Source organism: Leucopleurus acutus (genome assembly GCF_964270905.1).
Source record: "Leucopleurus acutus genome assembly, chromosome: 21".
NCBI classification, from domain to species: Eukaryota; Metazoa; Chordata; class Mammalia; order Artiodactyla; family Delphinidae; genus Leucopleurus; species Leucopleurus acutus.
This window is the reverse complement of record NC_139163.1, coordinates 13,478,851-13,495,264: the sequence shown is the minus strand read 5'-3', so window position 1 is coordinate 13,495,264 and position 16,414 is coordinate 13,478,851. Positions and strand designations below refer to the sequence as shown.

Sequence of the window (16,414 nt, the reverse complement as noted above, 5' to 3'; positions counted from 1 at the left end):
GGCTCCAGGGGTGGGTTTCGTGGAAGACAGCTCTTCCGTGGACGGGGGGTGTGGGGGGGTGATGGTTCAGGCAGTGATGCGAGCGATGGGGGGCAGCTGATGAAGCTTCCCCACTGGCTCGGTGCTCACCTCTTGCTGGGCAGCCCGGCTCCTGACAGGGTGTTGGGGGACCCCTACTCTACAGCACGACTGCCATACTGCATATTCGACTTAGTTATCCTGTATGTCCTCATAAAGGTAGCATTTTGTCTGTTCACACACTGCTGTACCATCAGCACCTATGAGAGCGCCTGGCAACACACGAGGGACTCATAAAATGTGTTGAGTGGATGTATGATCTGTGTCAAATGTTACTGAGAGATCAACACAACATAGCTAACATTTTGCTGAGTGCTTGCTGTGGATCAGGTATTGTGCTCTTTCTAGAACTCTGGCTGTGAAGGAGAGAACCAGGGTGAGTCTCCTCACCTCCCATTCTTCAGCTTACTCTGTTACAGTGTCTAGTCCTCCCCTCCATCAAATCTGCTGTGGCCAAGATCACTAGTGGACCTCCATATCAAATGCAGTAGACAGTTGTCAGTAGAGTCTGGAATCAGACTAGAATTCGGGCTCTGCCACCACGAGCTACATGGTCTTAGCGAGACTTTTTAAAAATTTAATTTAAAAACATTTACAATGGGCTTCCCTGGTAGCACTATGGTTAAGAATCCACCTGCCAAAGCAGGGGACACGGGTTCGAGCCCTGGTCCGGGAAGATCCCACATGCCGCGGAGCAACTAAGCCCGTGCGCCACAACTACTGAGCCTGTGCCCTAGAGCCCGTGAGCCACAACTACTGAAGCTCGTGTGCCACAACTACTGAAGCCCACATGCCTAGGGCCCGTGCTCCACAACAAGAGAAGCCATCACAATGAGAAGCCCGCGCACCGCAACAAAGAGTAGTCCCCGCTCGCCGCAACTAGAGAAAGCCCACGCGCAGCAGCGAAGACCCAACACAGCCAAAAACAAATAAATAAATTTCTTTTAAAAAAAGAAAATCACCTCAAAAACATATACAATGGTTTGTTTTCTTAAGCTGACATTATATAACTTATAAAAAGCAAAAGACTCATACGAAATTAATTTTTAAAAACGATGAGCGCTGAGCATTTCCTTGTGGACAACTGACTGGCTTTGCATACACACCTGAAGGCAGGGAAGGGCTGGGTTGAGGGAAGGCATTTTTCTTTTTTTTTAAATGGGCAAGAAATGAGCTGGTTTTAATGCTGATGAGCAGGAACCAGTTAAAAGAAAAAAAGGTGACAGATGGGTACCCAGTAGACACCTGAGGAGGCTGGCTTTGGGAAAGGCCACCTCCTCCACTGTGGTAACACGCAAGGCACAGCGATGGATGCAGACACAAGCAAATGGGGAGCTGGAGCAGTTCCCTTCCTAGGTTCTGGTTTCTGGAAGTGGGGAGGGAGGTTATCTGCTCAGGGAGGTGCGTAAAAAGGGGGAGGGGACAGAGGCCTGAGGAAAGTGGGCAAAGTGTGAAAGCCACTGTGGAAAGCGGAAGAGCAAGCTCACTTCAGAAACACGGCGGGATTGTTTCCAGTGGTGTCCAGGGCCGAGGCGACCTCTGGATGCGTATAAACCTTCCTGGGCAGGTCAGGGCACAGCTCTGGAGGTGAGTCAGAACACACATGACTTAGACTGGAACCGGCGACAATAAAAGAGGGTTGGTGGTGTGTTTCTCGGTGCCCCTGGACACGGAGTCTAAGTGAAGTTTTACACCTAGGGAGACCTCCAGTTCTCTAGGGTGGTCGTCACTGCCCTCGTGTCACAGAGTCAATCGTGCAGATGCTTACAATAGCGCCTGGGCAGGCTGAACAATCAACTGGAAAAACTCAGGCAAGGACCACAAAACACTGTGTCTTTCAGAGCAGCTTTTTCTGACATTTATCACCAACGGTCACAGGCAGACCTCAAGTCAACAGTCAGCCTCGCTCAAGAGGGTCTGTCAGGTATTACAGGATGTTTTCCATACATGTGCTGAGGAGACATTTTCATTTGACTTCAGTGATGGTTTCTCAGCATATCCTATTCTTGGCTGACAGAGAGGCCCTGACCAAAGAACTTAACTCAGCACTCATCTGGAGAGGAAAAAAGCGTATTTCAGAGCCCCCTTAGTGGGAAGACAAAAGTAAATGTAGTCTTTCCCCAAATTAGCCTATTGCAAACTAACACTATTCGTGTGTATACCTAAAGAAATATGTGCTGGGACTAGTGAATTTTTCAGAAAAGTTTTCATTTATTTTTCTACCTCCAAAGCTCATGTTAGTTCCATTATACTTAGTTTCTAAGGAGCTTAAACTCCTACAGTTATAATCCACTATTCTGCATTGATTACAGTTATTTTAAATAGATTTAAAGCACATATCCTTAAACTATTTTGCATTGGTTATATTTACTTTAAACATTCTAAACATATATCCTTAAACTCTAAATTTTGTACATAACATTTAAGCTACTTTAAAATTGGGTGACAAAAGTTGCCTTTTATAGAATAAACCTAGACTGCAATTTTAATTTTGGGTTAAAATAGACTAATAAAAAGAAAGATATAGAGAAAGAAACTGACACACATTTAACAACAACCAAATTCTTCTCCTGAGAAGGCTTAAAAGTCTTTCTAAAAGGACAAAAACTGAGGCAAATTCCAAAGGGAAGGAAGAAAGAAAATAAACCTTCCCCTAAAACCCAGCTGCAGAGCTGAGAAAACATTCTGGAGTCCTGCCTGAATGTCCCCTGCTCACGTGAATGCATTCTGTTTGTTAAGGGCAAGACAAAGCCATTGTCTGATGACAAAGCTTGTTGCTAACAAACGCTACAGCAACTTGCTGCTTAGACAATTCTGTTTATTTTTGCCTCAGAAAACCAATGCCATGTTCAGGGCTAAATGACTAACAGGGCACTCCAGCAGCGCACGCGACTGCCGTGCAAGAATCCCAGTAAATCCAGCGATGCAGATGAATACACTTCTTTGTGACCTGAGAACCCGTCCATCCAAGAAATCTTCACGCCAAGAGAAGAGCAGGCAAGAGGGTGGAAGATGCGCTGCCCAGCTCAAGCGAGACTCCTGCAGCTGTCTCTCTGCAGAGACCTAGGTAATACTGCACACTGTTAGAAACCGGTTAACCACACAATGTTTAATCCAGCTTAAAAAAGAAGGCCGAGACCACAAACAGTGGCAGGTGACACACTGGGTGGCAGTGGCTCTTTGCACGGGTGCCGAGAAGAACACACGAGTGATATAATCTTCTACAACAATTAATTATAAATGTCTACTGTTTTCCTTCCTATAGAGTCTAGATTCTACTGAGGTCAGAGCAAAAGGAAAGGGGGTCATTTGCGGAAAAAGACATTTGGATTAGACCTTAGGCGAATCCTATAAGGATATTTCAGTGGACCTATGAACAACATCACAGAACTGCTTTTTGCTGTAAGCCTTCTGCCCATGACATAGTTCTTCCTTAAGTGAGTAAAGTGACTTGCAGTAAAACAAAAACACGAGGGGACAACTGTTAGATACTATTTCCAATGTGGCAAAGGAGGGTAAAGTAACCTACAGTGCAAACCAAGGGCTCCAGAAGTAGCACAAGTATAACTGGGTTCAAATGGCACTGCTGTACTTTTCAAGTACTCAAAAGTGTCAACAATAGATTATTTCTTTTCTCATAGTGCGCTATCAAATTCCAAGGCATAGCCTAAGTGCAACAGCCTCGGCAGGTTGATTGAGGAATTCCACGGATGACACACAGCAGGATCTCTCAGCCTGGGCACCGGCAACATTCTGGGTGGATAAATCTTTGCTGTGGGGCTGTCCTGTGTATCATGGGATGTTTAGCAGCATCCCTGGCCTCTACCACTAGATGCCAGTAGCATCCCTTTCCCCCTGTGTGACAGCCAAAAATGTCTCCAGACCTTGTCAAATGCCCCTGTCCTCCCACCCCACTGAGAAGTATTAATACAGAGGCACAGCTCCTGTGAGAGTGCAGAAGGCAAGGCTACACTACCCCCTGACTCCCCAGCATTGGGTTCTGTCCCCCACGATGCACAGGTCTCCTCACACCCCCCCACGCAATCAAGGGAAGGGATTAGGGGGTTCCTCGCTAGAAAACGTCACCGACAGGCTGACAAGTCTTTGAATCTTTCTTGGACATTGAAATACAAGTTTCACTAAACCCCCTTGAGAAGAGGGTTCAAGAAACAGGTATGGATTTACTCAGGGACTAGTCCAGTTTCCAAAGGAGAAATGGTGCTTCCTTCTTACTGTGAAGCTGACGGCAATTCTCAGTAGTTACTGATCGTCACAAACTTCTTCAGAGTTATCTAAAAATCACCTCAAAAGCTGCCCAGGAACTAAAACAATATTTACCTTTCTTTTCAATTTGAGGCCGGAATGTTCCCTGTTTTACAAGTGGGATTCTCTTACCACACCAAACACCTGAAATTTCAAAGTCTGGAGTGTGTCACTCCACTTTAGTAGAAAGTATATTTGAGGAATAAGCAGAGATCCTATAGCAGGAGCTGATGGTGGAGCCTCTCACGTTATAGTGGAGAAGAATACAGGGGCCTCACGGGCCAGGCAAGGCCGAGTCAGGGTGCCTAGAGCGCACCTTTTATCTCCTTCCTTTAAACATCTCAAGGGCTGAAACTTCCAGTACTTCCTTTGGCTTAAGGCCCTCCAGCATGCTTGCAATAGATTTTTTAAATAATAGCGTCCTATCAGTTAAATCCACACATCAAATTGCCGGGAGAACCCTTCTCCCACATTAGAACTGTGACGTGAACAGACAAAAGACAGACACTTAGAACGCAGTTCTGACGCGTACGATTTCTACGTTTGGAGCATGACTCGCGTAGCATCTGCCTGTGTGAGTGAACAGTGCGGTGGGAAGAGTCCAGGACTAAAGTCCAGGAGACGTGGGTTCAAGTTCCAGATCAGCATGTGACTAACCAGGTACCTGTTTAACATCTCTGGACCTGAACTTTATTCGTATAAATGCAGGTCTTAGAATGGAAGATGACTAAAGTTTTCTGGGAGAAGAGAGGTGGGAGCAGAGTGGGATATAAAATTATATATGTGTAATTTTATATGTAACTATATAAAACTACACTGTCTGTAGAGAGTGTAATGGAAGTGCCCTGAGCCCTCGGTCCCTCAAGGCAGGTAAGGGATGGGGCTGTGTTGGATGTTGGGGAAGGAACCGCAGGCTCTGGACGCTGCCGCACTCAGAGCATCCGGGTTGGGCAGAGGGAAACCCTGGCAAGCACTCTGCAGCAATGGCCTGGGGTGCTTTCTAAGTTTAGGTCATTCATAAATTAGAAACTGTGTCAAATTACTGCAATGCTAGGAAGTTAGATCACAGAGCATTATAAAGGACTCTGAGAAGTCCGCTAGAGTCTACAGAGTAGCTCCTTCGTTCAGGCAGGGACACCTTTACATCCCAAATCAGATGAGAAATATTATTAAAAAAATAATTCCTAATGGAAATCATTATGGTTCTTATCAACAAGTAACTGTGTGTATGTACATACTCAATATAGTCTGAAGTTCTTCTACACTTCTGCTTGACACATTCAGTTCCAAAACTCTTTACTTACACTCTAAACGAGATACACACAATGTTGCCAATACCTCCCAATCTACACTATGAGCACGTCACCCCCAAGAGTGCAGTATTTATATACAGCAGTTTCTACCAGACTGAAATCAACATTATGTTCCTCTTTGCAGTCAGCTGAATAAATACTACTCTTGAATCACTTTATTCTTTTTTTTCTTTAACAATTCATTTAATGTTTCAGTATCATTAGTCAGAAGTCTTGTTAATTTGCAGGGTCTGTTTGTCCATAGAGGATACTTTATTTCCTACCGGGGAAACAGCTTATGTGTTTTGTTTTGCTTTTTAATTTTTATTGGAGTATAGTTGATTTACAACGTTGTGTGTTAGTTTCAGGTATATAGCAAAGTGAATCAGTCATATGTATACATATATCCACCCTTTTTTTTTAGATTCTTTTCCCATATAGGCCATTACAGAGTATTGAGTAGAGTTCCCTGTGCTGTACAGCAGGTTCTTAATTAGTGATCACTTTAACTATTCTTTTTTGTTTGTTTATTTGCGGTATGCGGGCCTCTCACTGTTGTGGCCTCTCCCGCTGAGGAGCCCAGGCTCCGGACGCACAGGCTCAGCGGCCATGGCTCACGGGCCCAGCCGCTCCGCGGCATGTGGGATCTTCCCGGACCGGGGCACGAACCCGCGTCCCCTGCATCGGCAGGTGGACTCTCAACCACTGCGCCACCAGGGAAGCCCCACTTTAACTATTCTTGATAACATTTCAGGATCCAGAACAGCAGTAGGGTGGGGGAAAGCTTTAAAGGGAGCTGAAATACTGGTCTCATTCACATCCAACTGCAGGGAAAATGTAGCACATGTTCCATTACTACTAGAATTCCTACACTTGGCCAATATCTTAGTTCGGGCAACTATAACCAAATGCCACAGACCGGCTGGCTATAAAAAACAGAAATGTATTTCTCACAGTCTGGAGACTGGGAATCCAAGATTAGGGTGCCACCACAGTTGAGTCCTGGTGAAGGCCCTCTTGTCGGTGGCAGACTGCCACCTTCTTGCTGTGTCCTCACACGATGGGAGAGGCTGGGGATCTCTCTGCAGCCTCTTTTATAAGTCACCAAGTCCATTCATGAGGGCTCCACTGTCACGACTTAAGCACCTCCCAAAGGCCTCACCTCCTAATACCATCAAGTTCGGATGTTAGGATTTCAACGAAAGGATTCTGGGGGAACACGATTATTGAGACCCTAGCAGCCAGCTAATTTTACTAGACCACTTCTCAACTACCTGGGCTGTTCTAATTGTAAATAGAAAGCTAGAGTTGGGCACTAAAATGCAAACGCGAACAGATCACTGGCTCTACTGCAGCGGTCCTCACAGTGTGGTTACTGGATAAGCAACATCAGCATCTCTGGGGAACCTGTGAGGAATGCGAACTTTCAGGGCCCACTCAGAGCCACAGAATCACAGACTTTGGGGCCCAGAAACCTGCATCTTAACAAGCCCTCCAGGTGATTCTGACACACACTATAGTTTGAGAACGACTGGTCTCCAGGATTAAGCCCAAACTTCTCAGGACAGCTCCCAAGGCCCTTTAGGATCGGCCCCCGTCTTCCCATCAAGGCTCATCTCTCCATTACATCCCAAGCACCTGCACAGTGTCTCAGCTGACATAACCCACATACAAATGCACACGGGGCAGCATCCAGCCGCAGCCACCCGACAAGCCCAAAGGGGATGAGAGCCACTCAATCTTTTGGACTCAACTCTGCTACCCTTAAGAAAACGCCTTTCTTGAGCTCTGGCCCAGGTAGAGCTGACACTCCACACATCTGTGCCACTACTCAATCCTGAACCTGCAACACTCACTGAATGTATCAAATTGTACTGTGATTTTGTTTGTGTATCCACCTGTCTCCTCCTGAAGGTCGGGGACAGTTTCATGCATTGCACAGCTGTGCCTCATACATAATGGCACTCACAAGATGTTTGCTGAGTGACTGAAGACCTACTTCTGGTGATTCCTTCTCTGAAGGAAGATATCCTTAAGAGTCCTTTCTCTACTGATGTGAAGGGTCCTATGAACTCAGGTGGTCTTTCATCTACCCAGGATCAGCGGGGGGTGGGGGGGAGGTGTTGTGAACAAAGCCGAGAAATTCGAGATAAAATATAAAGGATAAGTAGGAGTTACCTAGGCAGAGTGATACTGAGTGTAGGGCAGCATTCCAAGAAGAAGAAACAGAATGTGCAAAGAATATGAGGCGGGAGGAACTGGGGTGAGTTGAGGAAAGAGAAAAGTGAGTGTGGCTGGAGTTCAGAGGGAGGGGGTGGTCTGGCGGGAGATGAGGCTGAAGATCGAGGCGGGGCCAGAGCGAGCAGGGCCTTGCAGGTTTCACTTCGAAGCATTGTTATTCTAAGAACAATGGGAAGACAATGAAAGGTAAGCATGGGGGTGGCATGATTAAGATCTGTATTTTTAAAAAATCACTCTGGCTTCAGTATGAAAAATAAATTGAATAGGGGCAGGAGTGGATACAAGGAAACCAATTAGGAAGCTACTGCCTTAGTTCGAGAGAGACGGGTGGTGGAAAATGGTGGTGCAGAGAAAGAGCCGAGTTGAGATATATTTAGAGGTCAGTCTGTGGGACGATAATGGACTAGATATAGCGCATGATGGAGAAGGAATGAACAAGGAGGACTCCTAGGTTTCTGACTTACTCGGACGGATGGCAATGCCATTCACAGAGACAAGAAACTACAGAAGATGGCCAGTTACGTGGGACCTGATCTGGACCTTTTCATTTGGAGGTGTCTTTTGATATCCAAATAAAAATGTGCAGTAAACAGTAGGTAAGTAGAAAAGCAGAGAATAGAGGTTCTGTAGATAGAAATTTGGAAAGTCATCAGCATATAGATAAAGGAAAGACTAACCAGACAAAGAACATAGAGCAGTGCCACCCAAGGAAACTGTGGTGATGAAGGATATGCTCCACGCTATCCAATACGGTAGCCACACATGGTTACTGAACACTTGAAACATAACTGATGTGACTGAGAAACAAATTTTACATTTTTATTTACTTTCAGTTAATTTAAATAGCCACATATGCTAATGGTTACTATATTGGACAGCACAGGTATAAAATAATGAGAGTTAGAAAGAAATCCTGAGGAACTCCAACATCTAAAAGCTGAATAGAGATAAACAAGCAAGCAGAAAAACAAACAAACAACTAGAATGACAGAGTGCTAGCCAGGGCAGGCTGAAAGCTCAGCAAGACAGTAGTCACCAATGTCTCAAAGATGCTGCCGACCAGTCAAAGATGAAGACGGAAAAATGTTCACTGAAACTAGCTAGCTGGACTTAACTAAACTTCCCCAATTCCATCACCAACAAGAAGTTGACGTGGTTAGCGGGTAAAATTCAGGCCTCCGCCAATATGTTTGGCCAGCATGAATGGTAAAATAAGGTCAGAGGCAAGAAAATTTTGTGAGCAGACTTAACTTCTGAGACCAAGTGCTTCAAATTGTTTAATATCTATGAATTTGCTCTAAGAACCTCCTTCTCTAATCATACCTAATTTTCTTGCCCATAGGACAAGGATCTGAGTTAGATGGTCTCAAAACTTTTATTTTTATGATTATTTACTTTCCCTAGAATTGTATCAGCAGTTAAACTAGCTGAGGCACTGTAAAGACTTTTAAAATCATTCGATACCTGATTTCTTAAAAAGATCAAAATACCGTAAGAAAAAAGCCATCAAGAAAAGAATCAAACTGAAATTTCTACATTGTTAAAGAGAGGAACTTGCTCTGCATTTAAGATAAACTAATCTACTTATGAACCTGAAACATGTACAGAGTTTTGTGTGAATTTGCTGGAGTCTGTTGACGCTCAGAAGCCTTATTTGAACCTTCCTGTGTATACAAAGTAAAGCGGTCCCCCCGACCCTACTCTATCATCCTGAAAAAAGTCAATGCAGAGTCAGCTGGTTAATTCCTTAAGGTTTCAGAGGAAACACAATCAGGTAATTTCTCCCCACTTGTTATATGGCATTTATTTCCTCTGAATCCTCAAACTATTTTCACAATTGCATACCATTTCTTAATCATCAACAATTATAGTTGAAAAAGACCTGCCTGAAACATATTTATATGTAGCAACAAAATTATACTTTAGCATATATATACTATTTTCATAAATAAAGTTCCCATCTCTAGTTTGAATCCTAAGTATTCTTAGTATCTTCCACCTGGTCATTCTTTTTTTTTAAACGTCTTCAGTTTCCCACTCACAAAGAGGACATGGAAATAAGGAGAAACAACACTGGAAACGAAACTGCTTAAAACCTCACACACAACCCGGCAGCATCATTACACGGTCACTCTGAGCACAGCCCGATTTTCCGGGTTTAAGGAAACAGTGCAGACAGGTGCAGCTGGTGACGAGAGGTTAGCACACAGACTGAGGCTTTTCCCAGATTCTCCGCTTGATGATATTTTCACTAGATCGCACTATCCTCAAAAAACAACAAAACGATTCTATTTGAGGGGAGCCTTTTAATGGTAAAAAATCAAAGTTCCTGTAGCGCCTTTTACAGGGCGGGAAAAAAGCCCACACAAAACATCTGTCTGGAAATAAACTACAGATTAATTTGAGAAAGAATGAGATAAAGTAACTTTTTATGTGACAGCTGTACATCAAAGGTCACAGAGAAATAAGAACTGTTTCCAATAATAATATGTTACTGGACATTTTATTAAAAGAAAAAGGACAATGGGGAATGTTCAATTTGACCTTCCATTTTATTAAAAAAATAAATGGGCTTCCCTGGTGGCGCAGTGGTTGAGGGTCCGCCTGCCAATGCAGGGGACGTGGGTTTGTGCCCCGGTCCGGGAGGATCTCACATGCCGTGGAGCGGCTGGGCCTGTGAGCCATGGCTGCTGGGCCTGCGCTCCGCAGCGGGAGAGGCCACAGCAGTGAGAGGCCCATGTACCTCAAAAACAAACAAACAAAAAAACCTGCACTTAAATTATAACAACCTAATTCTTTAAGATTGAAACCACCTACACATGAACTTCAAGAGTGAGACAGCAGATGGTATTATTTATGAGGGAAGTCTCTTCAGACTCTTAACACATTATTCTCTCCTAACAATGGGCTGTGTAAAGATACCCATAAATAGGAGACGATTAACTATTACCTCTTTGTTGTCACTTCCAAGCACTTCTCCTCAGGGTTGCTCTCTCCCCACAGCGTGAATCCCAGCTTAGAAACGCCGGATGGGCACTTCTCCACCCTCCTGTCGTCCCAGGTCCACAACGCCAGGACCGGTGAGCTCTCTCACCCCTGACCCAGACTCCTACACATCTCCTGACTCTTTGAGTGTTTTCACTGAGAAACCCTTTATGATCACCAAGAGCAGGCAACCCAAAGACTGAGGAAACTGAGGCCTAGAGAAGTGAAGGACGTGTCCAGGTTTCACTGGGAAGGAAACTGAGGCCTAGAGAAGTGAAGGACGTGCCCAGGTTTCACTGGGAAGCTGGCAAGAGAACCAAGCCCTCCTAAACTCCAGCTCCCGCACTTCTTCTTCTGCACCCAAACCTCATCTCACCAACCTGAAGCAGCGGGACCTCACAGGAACAGCAGCAGACTAGGAGTTGGGACCTCAGACGTAAGCTCTGGACAGCCATGTCCTCATCTGTAAAGGCAGCAGGCGGTACCAGCGCCATCATGTCCCCCCATCTGATCCCTCCCCACATCCAATTAGTTGCCAACTAGGCTGTCTTTCCTTTATAACCTTCCTTATCAATCCCTTCCTTTTCACCACCATTATCTATACCCTGATTGCTATATGTCATTCCTGGACACTGTGTCACCCTCTGTCTTTTATTTTAGCCACTCTAGTGGGTGTGAAGTGGTATCTCATATTAGGTTTGATTTGCATTTTCCTAACGTCTAATGACGTAGGGCATGTTTTCAAGTGTTCATTAGCCATTTGTATATCTTCTCTGGAGAAGTGCCTATACAAATCCTTTGCCCATTATCCAATTGGGTTGTCTTTTGATTACTGAGTTGTATGAGTTCTTTATGTATTCTGGATACAAGCGCTCTATCATATACATGATTTGCAAATACCTTCTCCTATTCTGAGGGTTGTCTTTTTACTTTCTTGCGGAAGACACAAGTTGTTAACTTTAGATGAAATCCAATTTACCTTTTTTTGGTCACTTATACTTCCCCTCATTCTTATACAGACCCACACAGTTTGCTAGAATACTGATTCCATGGAACCTGTCTTTGTTCTGGACATGAAGACACACGGTAGCTGAAATTGCCTATATGGTTTTGGCTGCCCAACTTTTTTCTGAGATTTTACTTCTTAATCTAAACCGTATTATAGACTTAAAAGAGACTAATTTAGGAAAAGCTAACTACTGGTAACAGAATTAACCCAAAAGAAAAGTAATGTAGCAAATCTTAATGTGGTTATAGACCTTACTGAAAATAAATGCTTCTAGCATTTTCACGAAAGAGGAACTACAATGCTATCTTTTTTTAAAAAATAAATTTATTTATTTATTTTTGGCTGCGTTGGGTCTTCATTGCTGCGCACAGACTTTCTCTAGTTGCAGCAAGCAGGGACTACTCTTCGTCGCTGTGTGCAGGCTTCTCATTGCAGTGGCTTCTCTTTTGCAGAGCATGGGCTCTAGGTGCACAGGCTTCAGTGGTTGTGGCACACGGGCTCAGTAGTTGTGGCGCACGGGCTTAGTTGCTCCGCGGCATGTGGGATCTTCCCAAACCAGGGCTCGAACCCATGTCCGCTGCATCGGCAGGCGGATTCTTAACCACTGCCCCACCAGGCAAGTCCCTACAATGCTATCTTGAACTTACCAGTTATAATGTTTCGGGTTGAATTGTGTCCCCCCAAAAGATATGCTTAAGTCCTAAACCCTGGTACCTGTGAATGTGACCTTACCTGGAAACAGGTCTTTGCAGATGTCCTGCCAAAGATGTACTGCTTGACTCTCATCTAAGAGCCAAGAAGCAAGACCTGAAACATATTCTTCCATCACTGCCCTCAAAAGAAACCAACGCTGCCAACACCTGGATCTCAGACTCTGAGACTCCAGAACTATGAGAAAATGTTTCTGTTATTTAAACCACTCACTCTGTGGCACTCTGTTACACAGCCTTAGTAAACTAACACAATAACGAAGATAAGAAAGGTGTCTCTGACTAAACACACAACAGGGGGAAGCACTGAGAAAAGCCAGACAGTGGCGGCAACAAGAAGTCCCTCTCTAGTGTTCTCCTTAAAATGTCTGTCAAACTGTCTGAAAATAAACTATTTTCTCTGCAGGAACAATGAGGAAAAGGAGAGGAGCAGAGCCTGTACTCTTGGAGGAACTAATCAGATCACATCTCCTTTGCTCAAAAGCCTCCAAAGACTTCCTCATTCAGAGTAAAAGCTGAAGCCCCTATAGCATAAGTAAGGCCCTTCAGGACAGGGTCTCCTGCCACCTCTGCTCTCTGGCTTTCTCTCCCCCCACCCACCCCTCAAGCAAGTCTGCATGCTTCTGCCTCAGACTTTTGCACCTGTCCTTCTCCAGACCCCCTCGGGCCACTAGGGCTTTGCTCACAGGTCCCCACCTGGGCGAGGTCTCCCCAGGTCACCCTATCCAAGTGCAAAATCCTCCCCTCCTGGCTGAGCCAGCATTCCTTATCACTGGCCCCCACCTCGCCACAGTTCAACAAGAAGGGAGAACTTGTTTTTCCCCAAGGCGCGTCTCACCGTCTGAAATACTGTGCATTTTACTTGTTGACTGTCCGACTGCCTCCCAGCCTAGTTCAGGGACTCAGTGAACGCAGAGATTTCGCCGTGTCCACTGCTGGATCCTAATCACCTAGTCAGCGTTCAATAAACATTTTTTAATGAATGCATTTGCGCAATCTTCCTCACTGGGCTGAGGTTAAGAGTAAGTGCCTCTTCAGAGTCTATACCCTTTTTTTTTTTTTTTTTTAAATATGGCTCCTACCTTCTGTCAGAGACTCAGAAAGACAAGTAAAAGTCCCCAAGCACCCTTTGCCTCTGTGTGCTGATTAGAAACCTGGGCACAGGTTAGAGTCTCTGGTCCACGTCTTCTTGTCCTTTCGGGACCCTCCACTCCCAGACAGGAACTTGAGGGGGCCTGGAGATTTCCGTGGGAAGTCAAGCCTACAAGGTAGTAGTGTTGGTGCCTGTCAGCTAGGAATCCTGACCTTCTCTGCCCTCCACAGAGTGACATGTCCTGCAACTTCATAAATGAAGCACTGGGCAAACTGTAGGGAGGTGGGAGCCAACTTCAGACCTTGATTATTCCTCAGTATCAAAGCCTGGATAACCAACTCTTTATTTGAAGAGAAATAAAAAGGAAAAAATTATAGAACATATTTATGTATATTTTTAAATCTACAAGAGTAGAGGAGGAAAGATGTTCACAATACAAATGTTTAACTAAAGGAGGGACTTTACTGGCGGTCCAGTGGTTAAGAATCTGCCTTCCAATGCAGGGGACACGGGTTCAATCCCTGGTTGGGGAACTAAGATCCCACGTGCCGAGGGACAACTAAGCTCATGTGCTCTGGAGCCCATGCACCACAAGTAGAGAGAAGCCCGCGTGCCGCAATGAAAGACCCCGCATGCCGCCACTAAGACCCAACGCAGCCAAATAAATAAATAAATATTTTTTTTAAAATTAATAAAAATATAAAGGAAAAGGTTAAGTAAATTATGAAACATCAACTCACGGAAGTCATTCAAATCACTATCAAGATTATGTTCCAATATAGAAGTATCAATGAATATTAAGATTAAATTTTAATATGAGAAAAAATTATGAAACCATGTTTAGTTTAAAAACAGAAGAGAAGCAATATGTACTGACTAATAGTCTAAAAATTATGACTACAGATGAATAAAGTGTATAAGGGAACACAGAACTACAAACAAAGATTTTTATTAGGATGAAGTTACACTTACTTCCTCTTATGTTGTTACACCATTATTTAAACAAATCTGAAATATTTAAATGTATGCTCATACTTGTCAAAGCTCTGACAGGAGAGAGAAGGCTGGAGACAGACCTACAACCTTTAGTATGTCTAAGTGAAGAAAACAAACTGGTTCTTACCCTTGTGCCTCTTCAGCTGGGGGAAGCTGCTAATTGTAGTTGCTTGGATTATTTCCACTACAATTTGATACCTGAGTTTTAAAAAGAGAAAACAAGAAAAGATTGAATAGGAAAAAAGTACTATTTTCAGAGATGCGTTTAGACTGTATTTGTACTAATCAACTATAACACTGTGAATCCTGCCCAAGTATCATTAAACCACCCAACATGGATGAAGTCGTTGGTCCGGGTGCTGGGCCATATGCTACTCATTTCTGAGACCGGAATGTAAGAGCTGTGAACGTACTTCCCCCACTCCATTCCCTGTACGGATGCACTCCCACCTGGCCCCCCAATGAAGAGGGAAACCTTGAGGTTATGATCAGCTGCTCCCTCTCCCCCACCCCCACCTCTGCTCTCCTCCCCGCTACCAGTAACCAGAGCCTATTGAGCCTACCTCCTAAGCCTACCAGAGCCAGAGCCTAGGCCTACCAGTAACCAGAGCCTACCTCCTAGGCCTGCACTGTCCAATGAAGTGGCCACGAGCCACGTGGGCTACTTAAGTTAAACCACAATTGTAGTTCCTCAGTTGCACCAGCCGCATTTCAAGTGCTCAGTCACCTCATGGACCTCATGGACCACAGTGGACGGTGCAAAGAGAACATGTCCATCACTGCGGAAAGTTCCACTGGATGGTACTGTCCTACACACTTCTCAAAGCTGTCCTCTCCCCTCCAGTCCCACTGTCACCATCTTCGTGATTTCCTGCATTACTCCTCACTTAGAAGAGCATTCCAGACCAACAGATTCAAAGCATCTGCAGTGGGACTCTGGTGTCAACAGTGTCTAAGCTCCCCAGGTCATTCCCACGCACAGAGAGAGTTGACAGCCACTAGAGCAGAACACCAGGTAGATGTACATGTGACTGAGGTCACCTCTGTGTGAGGAAAAAGAAAAGCTTACATTTTTAGTGCCAAGTACAACCCTAGAATTGTGGCTATTTTGAGCATATTCAAGTCAGGTGAGTTATGACCCCAAGTTCTTAAGTGCTATTTAATTATTATTAAGTATTGCCCTAACCAAACTTATCTATCCTGAGTGTTTCTTAGCCCTTAATTATGTTGACTGATTAAGAATCTGCCTATAATAAAGCTATTTAACATTAACTCTTTATCTGAACACAAACTTTGCAGCATTCTAAGATTTAATGCTACATTTGGTTGGCTTTTAGAACACAAGATATGTTCTTTTGCTTTTCAACTAAAACCCAGATGACAGACGTGAATTCATCTGTCACAGCTATTCGTGGACACCTCACAACTTTACATCTTTTTGTTTCTTCACTTGTGCAGTAAGAATGTCGATGCCCGTTCTCACCACCTCAGAGAACAGGCTGTCAGGGGCACTGCTGGCGGTCACCTGGAGACTCTGGCAGACTGCTGGTTGCCAACACCCTTCCCTCTCCTTTTTCCCCGCTAACTGGACCACATTTATAGGGGAAAGCAATGCACCCAGCTCAAAACGCTAACCTTCTCCCTAGCAGTTAGGGACAGCCATCTGATATAGTTCTAGCCTGTGAGATATGAGCAGAACTTGCCGGGAGGGGATTCCAGGAAGGTTTTTTAAAGGGGCAGACTCCAT

At 44.5% G+C, this 16,414-nt stretch overlaps 1 protein-coding gene across 3 annotated transcripts in view; it reads right to left on the bottom strand.

The window, feature by feature from the left end:
• SNX25 (sorting nexin 25) overlaps positions 1-16,414 on the bottom strand; it is a 112,041-nt gene that overhangs the window by 35,653 nt on the left and 59,974 nt on the right. For all 3 annotated transcript variants that reach the window (XM_082863964.1, XM_082863962.1, XM_082863963.1), the window contains exon 6: positions 14,795-14,865. In XM_082863964.1, coding sequence (XP_082720090.1) covers positions 14,795-14,865 — 71 coding nt within the window. The remainder of the gene's footprint in view (positions 1-14,794; positions 14,866-16,414) is intronic.